Raw genomic sequence first — 19,232 nt, 5'->3', positions numbered from 1 at the left:
AGCGCCACATTCAAATAATATTACTACAAATATTTATATTCATGAAATCACAAGTGCAATATAGCAAAACACAGTTTAGCATTTTGTTAATCCACCTGTGGTGTCAGATTTTGAAAATATGCTTTACAGCGAAAGCAATTCAAGCGTTTGTGTAAGTTTATCGATCGCATGACAAACATTATGAACACCTAGCATCAAAGTAGCTTGGTCATGAAAATCAGAAAAGCAATAAAATTAATCACTTACCTTTGATGATCTTCGGATGTTTTCACTCACGAGACTCCCAGTTACACAATAAATGTTCCTTTTGTTCCATAAAGATGATTTTTATATCCAAAATACCTCCATTTGTTTGGCGAGTTATGTTCAAAAATCCACAGGAAAGAGCGGTCACGACAACGCAGACAAATTCCAGTATAGTATCCGTAATGTCCACAGAAACATGTCAAACGTTTTTCATAATCAATCCTCAGGTTGTTTTTAAAATATATAATCGATAATATATCAACCGCAACTGTCTTTTTCAGTAGGAGAGGGAAAGGAAATGGCTGCCCAAACTCTGTTACGGATACAAAACGCTGCTGGCACCCGGCCATACAATGACGCAATGTTATCTTTCTCGCTCATTTTTCAAAATAAAAGCCTGAAACTATGTCTAAAGACTGTTGACACCTTGAGGAAGCGATAGGAAAATGAATCTGGTTGATATCCCTTTAAATGGAGCGAAGGCAGGCTATGGAACATGGAGTTTTCAAAATAGAAGCCACTTCCTGGTTTGATTTTCCTCAGAGTTTCGCCTGCAATATCAGTTCTGTTATACTCACAGACAATATTTTGACAGTTTTGGACACTTTAGAGTGTTTTCTATCCAATACTAATAATAATATGCATATATTACCAACTGAGACTGAGGAGCAGGCCGTTTAGTTTAGGCAACTTATTCATCCAAGCTACTCAATACTGCCCCCCAGCCATAAGAAGTTAATATAGAAGAATGATGCGACTACCGTTCAAAAGTTTGGGGTCACTTAGAAATGTCCTTGTTTTTGAAAGAAAAACACATTTTTTGGCCATTAAAATAACATCAAATTCATCAGAAATACAGTGTAGACATTGTTTAATGTTGTAAATGACTATTGTAGCTGGAAAAATATCTACATAGGCGTAAAGAGGCCCATTATCAGCAACCATCACTCCTGTGTTCCAATGGCACGTTGTGTTAGCTAATCCAAGTTCATCTTTTTAAAAGGCTAATTGATCATTAGAAACCCCTTTTGCAATTATGTTAGCACTGCTGAAAACTGTTGTTCTGATTAAAGAAGCAATAAAACTGGCCTTCTTTAGACTAGTTGAGTATCTGGAACATCAGCATTTGTGGGTTTGTGCGTTCGATTACAGGCTCAAAATGGCCAGAAACAAAGCACTTTCTTCTGAAACTCGTCAGTCTATTCTTGTTCTGAGAAATGAAGGCTATTCCATGCAAGAAACTGAAGATATCGTACAACACTGTGTGCTACTCCCTTCACAGAACAGAGCAAACTGGCTCTAACTAGAATAGAAAGAGGAGTGGGAGGCCCCGGGGCACAACTGAGCAAGAGGACAAGTACATTAGAGTGTCTAGTTTGTGAAACAGACGCCTCACAAGTCCTCAACTGGCAGCTTCATTAAATAGTACCCGCAAAACACCAGATACTGGCCTTCTAGGCAGAGTTCCTCTGTCCAGTCTCAACGTCAACAGTGAAGAGGTGACTGGGATGCTGGCCTTCTAGGCAGAGTTCCTCTGTCCAGTCTCAATGTCAACAGTGAAGAGGTGACTGGGATGCTGGCCTTCTAGGCAGAGTTCCTCTGTCCAGTCTCAACGTCAACAGTGAAGAGGTGACTTTGGGATGCTGGCCTTCTAGGCAGAGTCCCTCTGTCCAGTCTCAACGTCAACAATGAAGAGGTGACTTTGGGATGCTGGCCTTCTAGGCAGAGTTCCTCTGTCCAGTCTCAACGTCAACAGTGAAGAGGTGACTTTGGGATGCTGGCCTTCTAGGCAGAGTTCCTCTGTCCAGTCTCAACGTCAACAGTGAAGAGGTGACTGGGATGCTGGCCTTCTAGGCAGAGTTCCTCTGTCCAGTCTCAACGTCAACAGTGAAGAGGTGACTTTGGGATGCTGGCCTTCTAGGCAGAGTTCCTCTGTCCAGTCTCAACGTCAACAGTGAAGAGGTGACTTTGGGATGCTGGCCTTCTAGGCAGAGTTCCTCTGTCCAGTCTCAACGTCAACAGTGAAGGGGCGACTCCGGGATGCTGGCCTTCTAGGCAGAGTTCCTCTGTCCAGTCTCAAAGTCAACAGTGAAGAGGAGACTCCGGGATGCTGGCCTTCTAGGCAGAGTTCCTCTGTCCAGTCTCAATGTCAACAGTGAAGAGGAGACTCCAGGATGCTGGCCTTCTAGGCAGAGTTCCTCTGTCCAGTGTCTGTGTTCTTTTGCCCATCTTAATATTTTCTTTTTTATTGGCCAGTCTGAGATAAGGCTTTTTCCTTTGCCACTTAAGCAGACACTTTTATCCAGGGGTAAAAGTAGAATGAATTTCTTCCCGGTACAGGACCACCCACATGTTCTATGGCCCTAATCATAGAACTACACACAGAGTCCCGATTAATTCAATTTCAGTCGTAAAGATTTTGTCATTTAACTTTGCAAACTTGTACACCTTTTATTGTGTCATAAAACACAACCGGGGATGTTTTCATCAGATAGTCGAACAATCACTTCAAAAGGTCTCCTTTACTAGGTTATCAGCGTACGTTCATCCACTCGTAACACATGTCCAGCCTCCAAACAGGAAGAGACTTCAGTCTCTTAACCAATAAGAAGTGTCCAACTGATTCCACGAAGAGCCGAGTGTCGGGGGGGGGGGGGGGGGGGGGGGTTCTCTCCTCCTTTCTCCTCGATTGAGGAATTAAGGTCACTAATTAGTAAGGAACTCCCCTCACCTGGTTGTCTAGGTCTTAATTGAAAAGGTAAAAGCCACAACAACAAAAAACCACAACAAAAACCCGCAGACACCCGGTCCTTCCGTGGAATGTTGATACCCCTAGGCCAGATTTAAAAAAAAAATGTAACCTTTATTTAACCAGGCAAGTCAGTTAAGAACAAATTCTTATTTTCAATGACGGCCTAGGAACAGTGGGTTAACTGCCTGTTCAGGGGCAGAACGACAGATTTGTACCTTGTCAGCTCAGGGATTTGAACTTGCAACCTTCCGGTTACTAGTCCAACGCTCTAACCACTAGGCTACCCTGCCGAATCTACGCTCTAACCACTAGGCTACCCTGCCGCCTCTACACTCTAACCATTAGGCTACCCTGCCGCCTCTACACTCTAACCACTAGGCTACCCTGCCGCCTCTACACTCTAACCACTAGGCTACCCTGCCGCCTCTACTCTCTAACCACTAGGCTACCTGCCTCCTCTACACTCTAACCACTAGGCTACCCTGCCGCCTCTACACTCTAACCATTAGGCTACCCTGCCGCCTCTACACTCTAACCACTAGGCTACCCTGCCGCCTCTACACTCTAACCACTAGGCTACCCTGCCGCCTCTACACTCTAACCACTAGGCTACCCTGCCGCCTCTACACTCTAACCACTAGGCTACCCTGCCTCCTCTACACTCTAACCACTAGGCTACCCTGCCGCCTCTACACTCTAACCACTAGGCTACCCTGCCGCCTCTACACTCTAACCACTAGGCTACCCTGCCGCCTCTACGCTCTAACCACTAGGCTACCCTGCCGCCTCTACACTCTAACCACTAGGCTACCCTGCCGCCTCTACGCTCTAACCACTAGGCTACCCTGCCGCCTCTACACTCTAACCACTAGGCTACCCTGCCGCCTCTACGCTCTAACCACTAGGCTACCCTGCCGCCTCTACGCTCTAACCACTAGGCTACCCTGCCGCCTCTACGCTCTAACCACTAGGCTACCCTGCCGCCTCTACGCTCTAACCACTAGGCTACCCTGCCGCCTCCACACTCTAACCACTAGGCTACCTGCCTCCTCTACACTCTAACCACTAGGCTACCCTGCCACCTCTACACTCTAACCACTAGACTACCCTGCCGCCTCTACACTCTAACCACTAGACTACCTGCCTCCTCTACACTCTAACCACTAGGCTACCCTGCCACCTCTACACTCTAACCACTAGGCTACCTGCCTCCTCTACACTCTAACCACTAGGCTACCCTGCCACCTCTACACTCTAACCACTAGGCTACCCTGCCGCCTCTACACTCTAACCACTAGGCTACCCTGCCACCTCTACACTCTAACCACTAGGCTACCTGCCTCCTCTACACTCTAACCACTAGGCTACCCTGCCACCTCTACACTCTAACCACTAGACTACCCTGCCACCTCTACACTCTAACCACTAGGCTACCTGCCTCCTCTACACTCTAACCACTAGGCTACCTGCCGCCTCTACACTCTAACCACTAGGCTACCCTGCCGCCTCTACACTCTAACCACTAGGCTACCTGCCTCCTCTACACTCTAACCACTAGGCTACCCTGCCACCTCTACACTCTAACCACTAGGCTACCCTGCCGCCTCTACACTCTAACCACTAGGCTACCCTGCCACCTCTACACTCTAACCACTAGGCTACCTGCCTCCTCTACACTCTAACCACTAGGCTACCCTGCCACCTCTACACTCTAACCACTAGACTACCCTGCCGCCTCTACACTCTAACCACTAGGCTACCTGCCTCCTCTACACTCTAACCACTAGGCTACCTGCCGCCTCTACACTCTAACCACTAGGCTACCCTGCCGCCTCTACACTCTAACCACTAGGCTACCCTGCCGCCTCTACACTCTAACCACTAGGCTACCCTGCCGCCTCCACACTCTAACCACTAGACTACCTGCCTCCTCTACACTCTAACCACTAGGCTACCCTGCCGCCTCTACACTCTAACCACTAGGCTACCCTGCCGCCTCTACGCTCTAACCACTAGGCTACCCTGCCTCCTCTACACTCTAACCACTAGGCTACCCTGCCGCCTCTACACTCTAACCACTAGGCTACCCTGCCGCCTCTACACTCTAACCACTAGGCTACCCTGCCGCCTCCACACTCTAACCACTAGACTACCTGCCTCCTCTACACTCTAACCACTAGGCTACCCTGCCGCCTCTACACTCTAACCACTAGGCTACCCTGCCGCCTCTACGCTCTAACCACTAGGCTACCCTGCCTCCTCTACACTCTAACCACTAGGCTACCCTGCCGCCTCTACACTCTAACCACTAGGCTACCCTGCCGCCTCTACACTCTAACCACTAGGCTACCCTGCCGCCTCTACGCTCTAACCACTAGGCTACCCTGCCGCCTCTACACTCTAACCACTAGGCTACCCTGCCGCCTCTACACTCTAACCACTAGGCTACCCTGCCGCCTCCACACTCTAACCACTAGACTACCTGCCTCCTCTACACTCTAACCACTAGGCTACCCTGCCGCCTCTACACTCTAACCACTAGGCTACCCTGCCGCCTCTACGCTCTAACCACTAGGCTACCCTGCCTCCTCTACACTCTAACCACTAGGCTACCCTGCCGCCTCTACACTCTAACCACTAGGCTACCCTGCCGCCTCTACACTCTAACCACTAGGCTACCCTGCCGCCTCCACACTCTAACCACTAGACTACCTGCCTCCTCTACACTCTAACCACTAGGCTACCCTGCCGCCTCTACACTCTAACCACTAGGCTACCCTGCCGCCTCTACGCTCTAACCACTAGGCTACCCTGCCTCCTCTACACTCTAACCACTAGGCTACCCTGCCGCCTCTACACTCTAACCACTAGGCTACCCTGCCGCCTCTACACTCTAACCACTAGGCTACCCTGCCGCCTCTACGCTCTAACCACTAGGCTACCCTGCCTCCTCTACACTCTAACCACTAGGCTACCCTGCCGCCTCTACACTCTAACCACTAGGCTACCCTGCCGCCTCTACACTCTAACCACTAGGCTACCCTGCCGCCTCTACACTCTAACCACTAGGCTACCCTGCCGCCTCCACACTCTAACCACTAGACTACCTGCCTCCTCTACACTCTAACCACTAGGCTACCCTGCCGCCTCTACACTCTAACCACTAGGCTACCCTGCCGCCTCTACGCTCTAACCACTAGGCTACCCTGCCTCCTCTACACTCTAACCACTAGGCTACCCTGCCGCCTCTACACTCTAACCACTAGGCTACCCTGCCGCCTCTACACTCTAACCACTAGGCTACCCTGCCGCCTCTACGCTCTAACCACTAGGCTACCCTGCCTCCTCTACACTCTAACCACTAGGCTACCCTGCCGCCTCTACACTCTAACCACTAGGCTACCCTGCCGCCTCTACACTCTAACCACTAGGCTACCCTGCCGCCTCTACACTCTAACCACTAGGCTACCCTGCCGCCTCCACACTCTAACCACTAGGCTACCCTGCCTCCTCTACACTCTAACCACTAGGCTACCCTGCCGCCTCTACACTCTAACCACTAGACTACCCTGCTGCCTCTACACTCTAACCACTAGGCTACCCTGCCACCTCTACACTCTAACCACTAGGCTACCTGCCTCCTCTACACTCTAACCACTAGGCTACCCTGCCACCTCTACACTCTAACCACTAGACTACCCTGCCGCCTCTACACTCTAACCACTAGGCTACCTGCCTCCTCTACACTCTAACCACTAGGCTACCTGCCGCCTCTACACTCTAACCACTAGGCTACCCTGCCGCCTCTACACTCTAACCACTAGGCTACCCTGCCGCCTCTACACTCTAACCACTAGGCTACCCTGCCGCCTCTACACTCTAACCACTAGGCTACCCTGCCGCCTCCACACTCTAACCACTAGGCTACCCTGCCGCCTCCACACTCTAACCACTAGGCTACCCTGCCGCCTCTACACTCTAACCACTAGGCTACCCTGCCTCCTCTACACTCTAACCACTAGGCTACCCTGCCGCCTCTACACTCTAACCACTAGGCTACCCTGCCGCCTCTACACTCTAACCACTAGGCTACCCTGCCGCCTCTACGCTCTAACCACAAGGCTACCCTGCCTCCTCTACGCTCTAACCACTAGGCTACCCTGCCGCCTCTACACTCTAACCACTAGGCTACCCTGCCGCCTCTACACTCTAACCACTAGGCTACCCTGCCGCCTCTACGCTCTAACCACTAGGCTACCCTGCCTCCTCTACGCTCTAACCACTAGGCTACCCTGCCGCCTCTACACTCTAACCACTAGGCTACCCTGCCGCCTCTACACTCTAACCACTAGGCTACCCTGCCGCCTCCACACTCTAACCACTAGGCTACCCTGCCGCCTCTACACTCTAACCACTAGGCTACCCTGCCGCCTCTACACTCTAACCACTAGGCTACCCTGCCTCCTCTACACTCTAACCACTAGGCTACCCTGCCGCCTCTACACTCTAACCACTAGGCTACCCTGCCGCCTCCACACTCTAACCACTAGACTACCCTGCCACCTCTACACTCTAACCACTAGGCTACCTGCCTCCTCTACACTCTAACCACTAGGCTACCCTGCCGCCTCTACGCTCTAACCACTAGGCTACCCTGCCGCCTCTACGCTCTAACCACTAGGCTACCCTGCCGCCTCTACACTCTAACCACTAGGCTACCCTGCCTCCTCTACACTCTAACCACTAGGCTACCCTGCCGCCTCTACACTCTAACCACTAGGCTACCCTGCCACCTCTACACTCTAACCAATAGGATACCCTGCCGCCTCTACGCTCTAACCACTAGGCTACCCTGCCGCCTCTACGCTCTAACCACTAGGCTACCCTGCCTCCTCTACGCTCTAACCACTAGGCTACCCTGCCACCTCTACACTCTAACCACTAGGCTACCCTGCCGCCTCTACACTCTAACCACTAGGCTACCCTGCCGCCTCTACACTCTAACCACTAGGCTACCCTGCCACCTCTACACTCTAACCACTAGGCTACCCTGCCGCCTCTACACTCTAACCACTAGGCTACCCTGCCGCCTCTACACTCTAACCACTAGGATACCCTGCCGCCTCTACGCTCTAACCACTAGGCTACCCTGCCGCCTCTACGCTCTAACCACTAGGCTACCCTGCCGCCTCTACACTCTAACCACTAGGCTACCCTGCCACCTCTACACTCTAACCACTAGGCTACCCTGCCGCCTCTACACTCTAACCACTAGGCTACCCTGCCGCCTCTACACTCTAACCACTAGGATACCCTGCCGCCTCTACGCTCTAACCACTAGGCTACCCTGCCGCCTCTACGCTCTAACCACTAGGCTACCCTGCCACCTCTACACTCTAACCACTAGGCTACCCTGCCACCTCTACACTCTAACCACTAGGCTACCCTGCCGCCTCTACACTCTAACCACTAGACTACCCTGCCTCCTCTACACTCTAACCACTAGTCTACCCTGCCTCCTCTACACTCTAACCACTAGTCTACCCTGCCTCCTCTACACTCTAACCACTAGGCTACCCTGCCTCCTCTACACTCTAACCACTAGTCTACCCTGCCTCCTCTACACTCTAACCACTAGGCTACCCTGCCTCCTCTACACTCTAACCACTAGTCTACCCTGCCTCCTCTACACTCTAACCACTAGGCTACCCTGCCTCCTCTACACTCTAACCACTAGGCTACCCTGCCTCCTCTACACTCTAACCACTAGGCTACCCTGCCGCCTCTACACTCTAACCACTAGGCTACCCTGCCGCCTCTACACTCTAACCACTAGGCTACCCTGCCGCCTCTACACTCTAACCACTAGGCTACCCTGCCGCCTCCACACTCTAACCACTAGGCTACCCTGCCTCCTCTACACTCTAACCACTAGGCTACCCTGCCGCCTCTACACTCTAACCACTAGACTACCCTGCTGCCTCTACACTCTAACCACTAGGCTACCCTGCCACCTCTACACTCTAACCACTAGGCTACCTGCCTCCTCTACACTCTAACCACTAGGCTACCCTGCCACCTCTACACTCTAACCACTAGACTACCCTGCCGCCTCTACACTCTAACCACTAGGCTACCTGCCTCCTCTACACTCTAACCACTAGGCTACCTGCCGCCTCTACACTCTAACCACTAGGCTACCCTGCCGCCTCTACACTCTAACCACTAGGCTACCCTGCCGCCTCTACACTCTAACCACTAGGCTACCCTGCCGCCTCCACACTCTAACCACTAGACTACCTGCCTCCTCTACACTCTAACCACTAGGCTACCCTGCCGCCTCTACACTCTAACCACTAGGCTACCCTGCCGCCTCTACGCTCTAACCACTAGGCTACCCTGCCTCCTCTACACTCTAACCACTAGGCTACCCTGCCGCCTCTACACTCTAACCACTAGGCTACCCTGCCGCCTCTACACTCTAACCACTAGGCTACCCTGCCGCCTCCACACTCTAACCACTAGGCTACCCTGCCGCCTCCACACTCTAACCACTAGGCTACCCTGCCGCCTCTACACTCTAACCACTAGGCTACCCTGCCTCCTCTACACTCTAACCACTAGGCTACCCTGCCGCCTCTACACTCTAACCACTAGGCTACCCTGCCGCCTCTACACTCTAACCACTAGGCTACCCTGCCGCCTCTACGCTCTAACCACTAGGCTACCCTGCCTCCTCTACACTCTAACCACTAGGCTACCCTGCCGCCTCTACACTCTAACCACTAGGCTACCCTGCCGCCTCTACACTCTAACCACTAGGCTACCCTGCCGCCTCTACGCTCTAACCACTAGGCTACCCTGCCTCCTCTACACTCTAACCACTAGGCTACCCTGCCGCCTCTACACTCTAACCACTAGGCTACCCTGCCGCCTCTACACTCTAACCACTAGGCTACCCTGCCGCCTCCACACTCTAACCACTAGGCTACCCTGCCGCCTCTACACTCTAACCACTAGGCTACCCTGCCGCCTCTACACTCTAACCACTAGGCTACCCTGCCTCCTCTACACTCTAACCACTAGGCTACCCTGCCGCCTCTACACTCTAACCACTAGTCTACCCTGCCGCCTCCACACTCTAACCACTAGACTACCCTGCCACCTCTACACTCTAACCACTAGGCTACCTGCCTCCTCTACACTCTAACCACTAGGCTACCCTGCCTCCTCTACACTCTAACCACTAGGCTACCTGCCGCCTCTACACTCTAACCACTAGGCTACCCTGCCGCCTCCACACTCTAACCACTAGACTACCCTGCCGCCTCTACTCTCTAACCACTAGGCTACCTGCCTCCTCTACACTCTAACCACTAGGCTACCCTGCCGCCTCTACGCTCTAACCACTAGGCTACCCTGCCGCCTCTACACTCTAACCACTAGGCTACCCTGCCTCCTCTACACTCTAACCACTAGGCTACCCTGCCGCCTCTACACTCTAACCACTAGGCTACCCTGCCGCCTCTACACTCTAACCACTAGGATACCCTGCCGCCTCTACGCTCTAACCACTAGGCTACCCTGCCGCCTCTACGCTCTAACCACTAGGCTACCCTGCCTCCTCTACGCTCTAACCACTAGGCTACCCTGCCACCTCTACACTCTAACCACTAGGCTACCCTGCCGCCTCTACACTCTAACCACTAGGCTACCCTGCCGCCTCTACACTCTAACCACTAGGCTACCCTGCCACCTCTACACTCTAACCACTAGGCTACCCTGCCGCCTCTACACTCTAACCACTAGGCTACCCTGCCGCCTCTACACTCTAACCACTAGGATACCCTGCCGCCTCTACGCTCTAACCACTAGGCTACCCTGCCGCCTCTACGCTCTAACCACTAGGCTACCCTGCCGCCTCTACACTCTAACCACTAGGCTACCCTGCCACCTCTACACTCTAACCACTAGGCTACCCTGCCGCCTCTACACTCTAACCACTAGGCTACCCTGCCGCCTCTACACTCTAACCACTAGGATACCCTGCCGCCTCTACGCTCTAACCACTAGGCTACCCTGCCGCCTCTACGCTCTAACCACTAGGCTACCCTGCCACCTCTACACTCTAACCACTAGGCTACCCTGCCTCCTCTACACTCTAACCACTAGACTACCCTGCCTCCTCTACACTCTAACCACTAGGCTACCCTGCCACCTCTACACTCTAACCACTAGTCTACCCTGCCTCCTCTACACTCTAACCACTAGGCTACCCTGCCTCCTCTACACTCTAACCACTAGGCTACCCTGCCTCCTCTACACTCTAACCACTAGGCTACCCTGCCTCCTCTACACTCTAACCACTAGGCTACCCTACCGCCTCTACACTCTAACCACTAGGCTACCCTGCCTCCTCTACACTCTAACCACTAGGCTACCCTGCCTCCTCTACACTCTAACCACTAGGCTACCCTACCGCCTCTACACTCTAACCACTAGGCTACCCTGCCACCTCTACACTCTAACCACTAGGCTACCCTGCCTCCTCTACACTCTAACCACTAGGCTACCCTGCCGCCTCTACACTCTAACCACTAGGCTACCCTGCCACCTCTACACTCTAACCACTAGGCTACCCTGCCACCTCTACACTCTAACCACTAGGCTACCCTGCCGCCTCTACACTCTAACCACTAGGCTACCCTACCGCCTCTACACTCTAACCACTAGGCTACCCTGCCACCTCTACACTCTAACCACTAGGCTACCCTGCCTCCTCTACACTCTAACCACTAGGCTACCCTGCTGCCTCTACACTCTAACCACTAGGCTACCCTGCCACCTCTACACTCTAACCACTAGGCTACCCTGCCGCCTCTACACTCTAACCACTAGGATACCCTGCCGCCTCTACACTCTAACCACTAGGATACCCTGCCACCTCTACACTCTAACCACTAGGCTACCCTGCCACCTCTACACTCTAACCACTAGGCTACCCTGCCGCCTCTACACTCTAACCACTAGGCTACCCTGCCGCCTCTACACTCTAACCACTAGGCTACCCTGCCGCCTCTACACTCTAACCACTAGGCTACCCTGCCGCCTCTACACTCTAACCACTAGGCTACCCTGCCACCTCTACACTCTAACCACTAGGCTACCCTGCCGCCTCTACACTCTAACCACTAGGCTACCCTACCGCCTCTACACTCTAACCACTAGGCTACCCTGCCGCCTCTACACTCTAACCACTAGGCTACCCTGCCACCTCTACACTCTAACCACTAGGCTACCCTACCGCCTCTACACTCTAACCACTAGGCTACCCTGCCGCCTCTACACTCTAACCACTAGGCTACCCTGCCACCTCTACACTCTAACCACTAGGCTACCTGCCACCTCTACACTCTAACCACTAGGCTACCCTGCCTCCTCTACACTCTAACCACTAGGCTACCCTGTCGCCTCTACACTCTAACCACTAGGCTACCTGCCTCCTCTACACTCTAACCACTAGGCTACCCTACCGCCTCTACACTCTAACCACTAGGCTACCCTACCGCCTCTACACTCTAACCACTAGGCTACCTGCCACCTCTACACTCTAACCACTAGGCTACCCTGCCTCCTCTACACTCTAACCACTAGGCTACCCTGTCGCCTCTACACTCTAACCACTAGGCTACCTGCCTCCTCTACACTCTAACCACTAGGCTACCCTACCGCCTCTACACTCTAACCACTAGGCTACCCTGCCACCTCTACACTCTAACCACTAGGCTACCCTACCGCCTCTACACTCTAACCACTAGGCTACCCTGCCGCCTCTACACTCTAACCACTAGGCTACCCTGCCACCTCTACACTCTAACCACTAGGCTACCTGCCACCTCTACACTCTAACCACTAGGCTACCCTGCCTCCTCTACACTCTAACCACTAGGCTACCCTGTCGCCTCTACACTCTAACCACTAGGCTACCCTGCCGCCTCTACACTCTAACCACTAGGCTACCCTGCCACCTCTACACTCTAACCACTAGGCTACCTGCCACCTCTACACTCTAACCACTAGGCTACCCTGCCACCTCTACACTCTAACCACTAGGCTACCCTGCCACCTCTACACTCTAACCACTAGGCTACCCTGCCGCCTCTACACTCTAACCACTAGGCTACCCTGCCACCTCTACACTCTAACCACTAGGCTACCCTGCCGCCTCTACACTCTAACCACTAGGCTACCCTGCCTCCTCTACACTCTAACCACTAGGCTACCCTGCCACCTCTACACTCTAACCACTAGGCTACCCTGCCACCTCTACACTCTAACCACTAGGCTACCCTGCCGCCTCTACACTCTAACCACTAGGATACCCTGCCACCTCTACACTCTAACCACTAGGCTACCCTGCCTCCTCTACACTCTAACCACTAGGCTACCCTGCCGCCTCTACACTCTAACCACTAGGCTACCCTGCCGCCTCTACACTCTAACCACTAGGCTACCCTGCCGCCTCTACACTCTAACCACTAGGCTACCCTGCCTCCTCTACACTCTAACCACTAGGCTACCCTGCCGCCTCTACACTCTAACCACTAGGCTACCCTGCCGCCTCTACACTCTAACCACTAGGCTACCCTGCCGCCTCTACACTCTAACCACTAGGCTACCCTGCCGCCTCTACACTCTAACCACTAGGCTACCCTGCCGCCTCTACACTCTAACCACTAGGCTACCCTGCCGCCTCTACACTCTAACCACTAGGCTACCCTGCCGCCTCTACACTCTAACCACTAGGCTACCCTGCCACCTCTACACTCTAACCACTAGGCTACCTGCCTCCTCTACACTCTAACCACTAGGCTACCCTGCCTCCTCTACACTCTAACCACTAGGCTACCCTGCCGCCTCCGCCCGGCTTGAACGTGTCCACTGCAGTCCGACCGTGTCTCGATGTGGGCAACTCATCTCTGCCTTGGCCAAACTTCTATGTTTTGAAGAGTAGGCCACTCGTTGTCAAGTCCATTCCGTCCGCGCGTGTCACGCCTATGACAAGCGGTAATGATAACGTGGTGTAATGGCCGACAGTTTTCTTGACATTTTGTTTTAATAATTGTCAGGTGTTTACAGGTACGGCCTAATCCCCTGCTATTTATTTACATTCACACCTGGTTTTATCCAAAAAACGACAGTCATACGTGCGTACAGTTGATGTTTCGGGCGGACCCGGGAATCGAACACACTATCCTGCCATTGCAAGCGCTCCCTACCAGCCGAGCCTACAGTTCCTCTTACCTGTGGCGGGGCTTTTCCCCTGGGCCTCTGGGCACTGGAGGAAACGCTCCAGTGGAACATGGGAAGGGTGCTGGGTGAAGGGTAGTTCTCTGCAGTGGACAGAGGGGGCGCTATACAGTGCTGCTGCTGAGCCACAGGATCTGTCAGGGACACGATGGACACCTGGACACAAACAACATAACATACTCTACGTAACACGACACAACATTACACGACAGCCAGATTGACAGCACATCCATTTCCTCTCAAAAGGCAATGTGTGAGGTTAGGTTACGAGTGTGTGTGTGTGTTTGTTTGTCTCACCCTCTGACAGAAGCTCACAGCTGCAGGAGGCCACCATGGAGAACTCTTTAGACGCCTGGCCGTTGGGACATGACGCCAGCTCAATGTCATCTCCACTGTCCCTGTGCCACACACACACACACACACACACACACACACACACACACACACACACACACACACACACACACACACACACACACACACACACACACACACACACACAATGTATGTCTGTTTACGGCCGTCCAAAAAACACGCCGTGACTGAACAGACAAACTCACTGTACCAGAAGAACTCAGCGTGAAATAGTGTGAGAGGGGGGGGGGGGGGGGGGGGGGGGGGGGATCTGTCAAAAACTCTCTTACAGGGTGATTAATTGACTGTGAGCTGTTCCCTCCCTCCCTCCTTAGAGAACAGTAAATATTTATCCCTCCATTTACCCAGGGTCCATGCAGTCCTGGATGTCAGACACCCAGGAGTTTTTTTGCAGCGAGTCGATGGTCTCCAAGATATATTCACCTCCATTTTCCACCTGTGGAGAGAAAACACACCAAACCACAGAATATAACAGTTACTGTTTGTGAGTCCAGAGGAGAGCCAGACAGACTTCTGAACACACTGCAAGAAAGAGAAGTAGGCAGTTAGTTTGGTTTTGTTGGGTCAGGTAGTCGTGTCTATAAGGTAATGTTGTGAGAGAACAGAACAGGGAGAAGACAGAGTAATGTTGTGAGAGAACAGAACAGGGAGAAGACAGGGTAATGTTGTGAGAGAACAGAACAGGGAGAAGACAGAGTAATGTTGTGAGAGAACAGAACAGGGAGAAGACAGGGTAATGTTGTGAGAGAACAGAACAGGGAGAAGACAGAGTAATGTTGTGAGAGAACAGAACAGGGAGAAGACAGAGTAATGTTGTGAGAGAACAGAACAGGGAGAAGACAGGGTAATGTTGTGAGAGAACAGAACAGGGAGAAGACAGAGTAATGTTGTGAGAGAACAGAACAGGGAGAAGACAGGGTAATGTTGTGAGAGAACAGAACAGGGAGAAGACAGAGTAATGTTGTGAGAGAACAGAACAGGGAGAAGACAGAGTAATGTTGTGAGAGAACAGAACAGGGAGAAGACAGAGTAATGTTGTGAGAGAACAGAACAGGGAGAAGACAGGGTAATGTTGTGAGAGAACAGAACAGGGAGAAGACAGAGTAATGTTGTGAGAGAACAGAACAGGGAGAAGACAGGGTAATGTTGTGAGAGGTAGAACAGGGAGAAGACAGAGTAATGTTGTGAGAGAACAGAACAGGGAGAAGACAGTGTAATGTTGTGAGAGAACAGAACAGGGAGAAGACAGGGTAATGTTGTGAGAGAACAGAACAGAGAGAGAAAGGGTTGTGTTGTGAGAGAACAGAACAGGGAGAAGACAGGGTAATGTTGTGAGAGAACAGAACAGGGAGAAGACAGGGTTGTGTTGTGAGAGAACAGAACAGAGAGAAGACAGGGTAATGTTGTGAGAGAACAGAACAGAGAGAAGACAGGGTAATGTTGTGAGAACAGAACAGGGAGAAGACAGGGTAATGTTGTGAGAGAACAGAACAATGGAGAAGACAGGGTAATGTTGTGAGAGAACAGAACAGGGAGAAGACAGGGTAATGTTGTGAGAGAACAGAACAGGGAGAAGACAGGGTAATGTTGTGAGAGAACAGAACAGGGAGAAGACAGGGTAATGTTGTGAGAGAACAGAACAATGGAGAAGACAGGGTAATGTTGTGAGAGAACAGAACAGGGAGAAGACAGGGTAATGTTGTGTGATGATTTCTTACCCTTACCTTCAGGACGAAGGTGTTGTCTCTGTCAGGCATCTCCAGGGGCATGGTGGTCCTCACCTCCACGATGGCAGACAGAGGGATGCTCACCTTTGGCTTTGATGACTGTTGGACACACACACACACACACACACACACACACACACACACACACACACACACACACACACACACACACACACACACACACACACACACACACACACACACACACACACATCCCAATCCTTTTAGATTTCAATTAAAAAGTGCTCTGTCTGTCTGTGTGTGTGTGTGTGTGTGTGTGTGTGTGTGTGTGTGTGTGTGTGTGTGTGTGTAGGTATTGTCGTAGAGGTTTATCAGTTGATCTGACTGCTCTTCATCTTCATCTCCCTGTATGACAGACTAGCTGTCCTGAGTCCTCCACTTCACTCAGCTCATCTCCCTGTACGACTGACTAGCTGTCCTGAGTCCTCCACTCAGCTCATCTCCCTGTGTGACTGACTAGCTGTCCTGAGTCCTCCACTCCACTCAGCTCATCTCCCTGTACGACTGACTAGCTGTCCTGAGTCCTCCACTCAGCTCATCACCCTGTGTGACTGACTAGCTGTCCTGAGTCCTCCACTCAGCTCATCTCCCTGTACGACTGACTAGCTGTCCTGAGTCCTCTACTCAGCTCATCTCCCTGTGTGACTGACTAGCTGTCCTGAGTCCTCCACTCAGCTCATCTCCCTGTGTGACTGACTAGCTGTCCTGAGTCCTCCACTCAGCTCATCTCCCTGTACGACTGACTAGCTGTCCTGAGTCCTCCACTCAGCTCATCTCCCTGTGTGACTGACTAGCTGTCCTGAGTCCTCCACTCAGCTCATCACCCTGTGTGACTGACTAGCTGTCCTGAGTCCTCCACTCAGCTCATCTCCCTGTGTGACTGACTAGCTGTCCTGAGTCCTCCACTCAGCTCATCTCCCTGTACGACTGACTAGCTGTCCTGAGTCCTCCACTCCACTCAGCTCATCTCCCTGTGTGACTGACTAGCTGTCCTGAGTCCTCCACTCAGCTCATCTCCCTGTACGACTGACTAGCTGTCCTGAGTCCTCCACTCAGCTCATCTCCCTGTATGACTGACTCGCTGTCCTGAGTCCTCCACTCATCTCATCTCCCTGTATGACTGACTAGCTGTCCTGAGTCCTCCACTCAGCTCATCTCTGGGGGAAGAATATCAAAGGTCACTTCCTGTATCTAAAGGGATATTTCATGTTCTTCTTGCCCCAACTGACATCACATCACATCCTTGGCAACAGTCAAGAAGAACCCGACACCATTCAAAAACTGTACCTGGAAAATGGTTCCACTCATTTCATCTGACTGGATTGATAAAAGTACCATGGAGGAGACTTAGCTCACCCCGATACCTCTATGGGATAAGGCAACATCTCCAAAGAGGAGAGAAGGGAGCCTTTTGACTGCAGCTATTGGTCCTCTGTCTGTTCGGCCTCTTTAGTCTTGTTATGAGACAGGCCTGCTGAACCAGTGTACTGTATAACAGAGAGACAGAGAGACGTGTTCTCTCCTCCCATAGTCTGTCTGTCTGTCTGTTCGGCCTCTTTAGTCTTGTTATGAGACAGGCCTGCTGAACCAGTGTACTGTATAACAGAGAGACAGAGAGACGTGTTCTCTCCTCCCATAGTCTGTCTGTCTGTCTGTTCGGCCTCTTTAGTCTTGTTATGAGACAGGCCTGCTGAACCAGTGTACTGTATAACAGAGAGACAGAGAGACGTGTTCTCTCCTCCCATAGTCTGTCTGTCTGTCTGTTCGGCCTCTTTAGTCTTGTTATGAGACAGGCCTGCTGAACCAGTGTACTGTATAACAGAGTAGTGCGTGTTCTCTCCTCCCATTGTCTGTCTGTCTGTCTGTCTGTCTGTCTGTCTGTCTGTCTGTCTGTCTGTCTGTCTGCCTGTCTGCCTGTCTGCCTGCTGGGAGATAGATGGTGTGCTGACGAGGCATGAAGCAGAGGCAGGGTATCCGGACAAGCCCAGGCAGACAGGCAGGACAAGCCCAGGCAAGGCAGAAGTGAGACTTTATGACTCAGACATTCAGTCTCATTGCCACTGTTGACTCTACAGAGCTTTGGCTTTGTGAGAACCTGGACCTCATATCCTCTCATTGTAGAAGTGCTGATCTAGGATCTGTCCAAACAAAATATAATTCATTCTGATCTAAAAGTCTAAACAGATGCCAGACCAGCACTCCTACTCTGAGAGGCTTTGTCGATACAGGGGCGGCAGGTAGCCTAGTGGTTAGAGGGGCGGCAGGTAGCCTAGTGGTTGGAGGGGCGGCAGGTAGCCTAGTGGTTAGAGGGGCGGCAGGTAGCCTAGTGGTTAGAAGCAGGTAGCCTAGTGGTTAGAGGGGCGGCAGGTAGCCTAGTGGTTAAAGGGGAGGCAGGTAGCTTAGTGGTTAGTGCGTTGGGCCAGTAACTGAAATGTTGCTAGATCAAATCCCCGAGCTGACAAGGTAATTTTGCCCTTGAACAAGGCAGTTAACCCACTGTTCCCTGGTAGGTCGTCATTGTCAAGAAGAATTTGTTCTTAACGGACTTAACAGACTTTTTATAAAAATAAAACAGGCCCTGATAGCCTTAGTGAAGCAGTCACTTCTGAGTCTCTGTTGAGACATGCAGGTTTTTTAGGGAACACATGGTCATTACTCTGTTGAGACATGCAGGTTTTTTAGGGAACACATGGTCATTACTCTTTTGAGACATGCAGGTTTTTTAGGGAACACATGGTCATTACTCTTTTGAGACATGCAGGTTTTTTAGGGAACACATGCCCATTACTCTGTTGAGACAT

The 19,232-nt window shown here is 51.9% G+C and overlaps 1 protein-coding gene across 2 annotated transcripts in view; it reads right to left on the bottom strand.

The window, feature by feature from the left end:
- LOC110517470 (SH2B adapter protein 2-like) overlaps positions 1-19,232 on the bottom strand; it is a 63,327-nt gene that overhangs the window by 21,225 nt on the left and 22,870 nt on the right. The window contains exons 3-6 of one of the 2 annotated variants that reach the window (XM_036961376.1): positions 16,402-16,509; positions 15,028-15,119; positions 14,606-14,706; positions 14,303-14,464 (exon numbers count right to left, since the gene is read on the bottom strand). In XM_036961376.1, coding sequence (XP_036817271.1) covers positions 14,303-14,464; positions 14,606-14,706; positions 15,028-15,119; positions 16,402-16,509 — 463 coding nt within the window. The remainder of the gene's footprint in view (positions 1-14,302; positions 14,465-14,605; positions 14,707-15,027; positions 15,120-16,401; positions 16,510-19,232) is intronic. The other variant, XM_036961377.1, reaches the window with a different exon arrangement.

Source organism: Oncorhynchus mykiss, chromosome 24 (assembly GCF_013265735.2).
Source record: "Oncorhynchus mykiss isolate Arlee chromosome 24, USDA_OmykA_1.1, whole genome shotgun sequence".
Lineage (NCBI taxonomy): Eukaryota > Metazoa > Chordata > Actinopteri > Salmoniformes > Salmonidae > Oncorhynchus > Oncorhynchus mykiss.
The sequence above is the reverse complement of the archived record's forward strand: the minus strand, read 5'-3'. Positions and strand labels throughout refer to the sequence as shown.